The 5,294-nt window shown below is 49.5% G+C and overlaps 1 protein-coding gene across 1 annotated transcript; it reads right to left on the bottom strand.

Annotated features, from left to right (window-relative positions):
• Positions 1-2,817: 2,817 nt before the first annotated feature.
• TSSK6 (testis specific serine kinase 6) lies at positions 2,818-3,708 on the bottom strand. The gene has a single exon (XM_010172372.2). It carries the CDS (start codon positions 3,649-3,651, stop codon positions 2,818-2,820), a length of 834 nt encoding a protein of 277 aa, XP_010170674.1. The 5' UTR covers positions 3,652-3,708.
• Between the last annotated feature and the right edge of the window lie 1,586 nt (positions 3,709-5,294).

The raw sequence follows: 5,294 nt of genomic DNA, 5'->3' as shown, positions 1-5,294 counted from the left end.
GATGAAGGATGAAATAAACTATATTTATTGCGTATCTTGCATGGCGATCAGCTCCTCCATACAAAGTCATTTATTTGGTGCTGATATTAGACAGGACCCTTTATTTCCAGATCGTACCGCACCAGTACTTTACAAACAGCCTGAGGAGGACAGAGTCACACTGCAGAACGACTCTGGTGGGACTGATCAGGATATTGATAACCCAGCGTAGCTGTTCATGGCTCCCACGGGTGCTCGATCAAAGTTCAAGGGCTCTCCCATAAATGCAGGGTGCTGTGATTCACGGCCAGGATAGCAGGGCTCATCTGCCAGATGTCAGGGAAGGGGCACTTCCATCAACTGTGCACCTCCCAGCGAGGGTAAAAATCATTTCTGCTCTCCTGAGGAGGAAATAAGCTCAGAGGAGCAGCTGGTTTAGCACACACAGAGGCCCAAGGAGTCCCTCAGTGCCAAGCGAGGAGGGGAGGGATGCTCGCACAGCGCACCCCAGCCCTGCTGCCACCCCGCATGCTCAAAGCCTCAGGCTCTGCTCTCCTTCAAACCTGATTTCCCATTGGCGTAAATGAGATAAAAATTGGTTCAGACTCTTTAATTGTGATTTTTATTTTGAATCTGCATAATGAGATTTGCAATGGGCTGCTTTTGCAGTCCTGGGAGGGCTCAGAGGTGGTTAGCACTGAGCCCTGGGAGATTGCCGTCTGCCTGGAGAAGGCCAGGGCTGCGGGGCAGCCTCACCAGCACTCATTCCAGTCACTCGCCAACTGAACCCCAGCTGCTTTCCCAAGCCACTCAAGGAGGTACATCCCTGCAAAACATTAGTCATCTGGCCTAACTCATGTCCTCAACAGATGTAATTGTTTAGGAGAATGTGGCGCTGAGGGGAGATTAATAGGGTCTGGGTCTTAGCACAGCTCACTTTGTATTAGCTTTGTCTTTAATGAAAGAAAATGGAAAGAAAATTAAAAGAAGCAAAAGGAAAGGCAATGCAGCAGCAGCAGGTCTGGCACCAGGTTTCTGCTTCCCAGGTTGTGGGCAGGTACTTGGAGGTAAGCAAGGGCTGGACTGAGGTAGGGGATGGAGATGAGAAGGTATCTGGATATCCTGGGGTATGGACTGGGGAGCTTTCCCAAAGGAAGGTGGAGAGGGATTTGGAGAGGGATGAGGCTGACAGGGTGGTTGGAAGGTGAGTAGGAAAAGGAGAGTTGAGCCCTGCTGAAAATCTCACTACCCTGAAATCCACCTCCTCGCTTCCCACATCCTTACAACTTCTTTCTTTCCCATCCCCAGCACCCTCCTGATCCTTCCCAAGCCTGTTTCCCCTGCCAAGGATGGCCCCAAGACACTCTTCCTATCGCTTACTCTGTCTGCTTTGGACTTTGCTGCTGCTAGGAAGTTTTATTTTGCAGCTGCAAGGAAGAGGAAAAAAAAAAAATCTTCCTTCTGGGGTAGTAAAATTCACTGTAGCCCACATGCTGAAAAGCCTTGGGCTGGCTCTGCTGCCACATCTTGTTCTACTTAAGCTGCTGCTTTTAATAGACCCAAAATGTTTGCTTTACCAAAGATGTTTCCTTCTCTTCCAGCAGAACCATGTGCACTGGTTTGTTCATGTAAGACGTAGCCTGGCTGCAGGAGCTGCTGCCACCACCACATTGTGTTAGCTCACGTGGCACCAGCAACCCGAAGCCTGGTAGACCACCCAACTGGAAATCTTCTGTTTGGCTTCAGTTTCGATGGAAGCTATATTGGAGATTGTTTAAAGGGGTTTTGAAAGCACATTTCAGATGCCAGCTCCTATCTTTAATTAACCCTTTGAAAGCAGGACTTGCTAGTAGGGATTTGTAGTAGATTTTGGTGGCTGCGTTCAGAGTAATTGGTAACTTTCTACATTGAAGCTGGACTGCAGGTGTTAGCAAAGCAGTTCTCCTTTGTAACTTTACCTCTCTCATTTCAGGTTCATCATGGCCTGTGGCATTTCTTTCTCATTAAATATCTTTTGGCAGAGATTTCAAATGTTGGTAAGAATCAATATCTGAAAGATGTAGTTGAACATAAGGTGTGTATTTCAAACCCGCATCAAAACTTTTGGCTTGGTAATGCTGTCCAGTTGCCTGCAAAGATCCTGCTGTGAATTTGGGCTGTGAATATGACTGAGAGATCTAAACAGCGGTATACAAAAAATGTGAAATTTTTCTCTGCAGTAGTGATTTGCAGGACCGCTACTTCTCCCCTCCCACCACCTCACAGTTTGGTGGTAAACAAGGCTGAGGACAAGCCAAGACCCGTGTGAGAACAGCTTTCATCCAGCAGGCTGGCAGTGCTCTGTGTGCATGGTGGCAGAGGGTGGGGAGCAGTGGAGAGGGGCAGCTGTGCCGGAGTTTCAGTGTTCATTGCATGTACTAGGGAGTAGGCAACATAGAGGACTGTGCTTCTGTGTGTTGCACCTTGCAACCCTGCCCTGGCCATGCTGGCTCCATGGGAGAGCCCCAGCCTGCCTGACGGGGGATGCAGGTCCCCGCCGTGGTCAGGCAGCCTCTGCTGGGGTAAGCAGCCCCGTACTTTGCTCTTACTGCCAGGTCAGCATGGTAATTGTGTCTTAAAACCCAACGCGCAGCAGGCTTACATGTCTCCTTTGTGGAGGGATCTGACCATCTTCTGATAGCACATGGTTTTGCTGGTGCTTGAAGTTCAATCAGCTCCACATACAGGCACCCCATGTCTCAAAATGATCAACAAACCACAGAAATGCTCTTCTACTACAGCATTGATTGTACTAAAGTGTTATTGCTCTCCTGGCACCTCTGGGGAGAGGTTCCTCACTCAGATGTCTCCCTTCAGCCAGCTGTTCTTGGCTACCTGCCCCACACCAGGCCGGGAGGCTGGGCTGTGCTGGAGCAGCTGGGCGATGAGGGCTTGGCAGGGCTCTGGTAGCGGGGGCAGCCCCTCCGGGTACCGCACCCCTTTCTTCTGCTGCTGGATCATGCTGCGGATGCGGGTATCATCAAAGGGCATGTAGCCGGTCACCATCACGTAGAGCATCACCCCCAAGCTCCACATGTCGTACTTCTTGGCGTCGTAGGGGATGCCCATCAGCACCTCCGGGGAAGCATAGGCTGCCGACCCACAGAACGTGGTGCTCAGGTCTGGGTAGTTGTTGGCCTCCTTGCTAAAACCAAAGTCACTGAGTTTGGCCCGGCGGCCATCAGCAGTGAGCAGCACGTTCTCACACTTGAGATCCCGGTGCACCAAGTTGCGGTTGTGCAGGTAGTGCACGGCCCCCACGACCTGTGCAAAGATGTCCCGGGCCTTGGGGACGCAGGGCAACTTTCCCAGCTTCTGCACCAGCTGCAGCAGGTCAGTGGCTGCTGCCTCCATCACAACGTAGAGCTTCCCATTGCAGACCTCGATGAGCTCAAAGATGCGCACAATGTTGGGGTGCCGGATCTTGCGTATGATGGAGAGCTCCCGGGGCAGGAACTTGTACACGAAGGCTGCGGGTGCTCGTTGCCGGTCCACCACCTTGATGGCTAAGGGGCCCTTGTATTTGTTGGAGGTGGCCGCTTTGACCTTGGAAAAGCTGCCTTCCCCTAACATGTGACCCAGCCTGTAGCCCAGCTTATGAAGTAGCTTCTCTCCTGCATCGGTTTTTGGCATGATGTGTGATCTCGATGGGCTTAATCGAAGCTGGTGTTTTGCTTCAGGATTTGAAAGCTTTACTAGAGGGTGCGTGGCAGATGGTGACCTTCGCTCTCCCCGTGGTCCTGTGGGTGCCCCCGTAGGCTCCAGGCCTCACCCGGGTATTGTGATGGAGTGGAGTGTTGCATGGCAGTGCCTTTGTGAGATAACAAGGGTTTCTGGTAGGTGCCCTCCGCTCACGAGTGTCCCAGGCATGCCCACGCAGGGTGAGAACTCCCATGGGTGGATATTTTATCTTCTTTTTCCTTTTTCACTTGACTTTTCAAAATAGGGCTCTTCTGGTGATGAGAGTTTAAACATTAGCTTTCTGGGATGAGGAATCCATTTGGGGACCTATACTCATTTTCTGCAGGGTATTGGTTGTACTAAAATCAGAACTACACACAGTGGTACAATGAAGTCATTTCTACTGTCCCTAACTGCAGACCACCTTGGCTGGCTGTAAATACTCAGGTTTTTATTACGGTGGTGGAGGGACCTATTTTGCTAGGTAGGCTTTCTGACTTTGTGGGATGTGGATGGGGAACTTCAAACGCATTTTTCAAGAAGCAGCTTTTCAGTTTATTGAACTTGGAATTGCTCTCCCTGTTTTTATCAGAATTATATTTTGGAGTCTATGGAGAAGAAGTGAGACCAGTGATCCTTCAGAGAGCTTCTGTAATTTAGATATTAAATGCTTTCAGTCGGTTTTAGTTGCCACAAGGTGACATATGAATTAAGCACGGGGCAGGAGCAGACAGCAGCTGGGCTTTTTGCAACACGCACTCCAGAGCAAAGCATCCCTCCCATTGCACACTGCATCTCAGGCCAGTGTCAGCTCCTTCCTCCATGTACTCAGTCCTTGGCTCTCACAAACAGTTGTTTCTGGTTTGTGCTGTTTTTTTTAAGCTGCTTGAGGATCCTGTCCTCCCTGTGGAGCACACATTTCCTCTCCGGCTGTGCAAATGAGCCTAGGACAACAAAACAGCAGTCTTCCTAAATACCAACCCAAATGCTATTTTTAATTTTTGAATATATGTTTCATTCTGCAAATTGGTTTTAAAGAGGAATAGGACTCAACCAAAGACTGAAGAAAATCTTTCTTGTGAGTCCATCTTGTCAGTGTTTTGAAGTCACCTGAAGAAATTAAATGAATTTAAAACTGCAAACATAGGTCTGTATCTGCTGCAGCAGTGCTTTGCCCTGACTTCTAAAGGCAAGTAATGGTCAAGTTGAGTTTTATCTGCTGTGGGAATTGTGAGTCAAAGCCAAACCACTTTCTGACTTCAGATGCTGTTTCTACAGATAAATTGGAAGTACAGGAATTCAAAGTGCTGTGGAAGCACAGTTGCCAAGTGTGTATCAGGCATGTGACATCAGACATATATCACCAGGCAAGCAGCATGTATGTTACATGATGGAGGATTTGTTCCCACACAGGAGCTACTCTACTGACCACTGAGGAACATCCTTGGTCTATCCTTATCTCCTCTGAAGAGGGTGGAGGCCCCATTTGATGGCGAGGACTTTGCCAGGGCCTGATGTCTGCATGGGGGTTGAGCAGAGGGAATCCCACATACACAGAGGTACAGGACATGACCCAGCCAATGCTCCCTTTCTGT

This window comes from Antrostomus carolinensis, unplaced genomic scaffold (assembly GCF_000700745.2).
Source record: "Antrostomus carolinensis isolate BGI_N321 unplaced genomic scaffold, ASM70074v2 scaffold44617, whole genome shotgun sequence".
Lineage (NCBI taxonomy): Eukaryota > Metazoa > Chordata > Aves > Caprimulgiformes > Caprimulgidae > Antrostomus > Antrostomus carolinensis.
This window is presented reverse-complemented; position numbering and strand designations above follow the sequence as displayed.

Excerpts from the sequence above, each read along its gene's own strand:
- TSSK6 (XM_010172372.2), bottom strand. The coding sequence starts at position 3,651 with ATGCCAAAAACCGATGCAGGAGAGAAGCTACTTCATAAGCTGGGCTAC.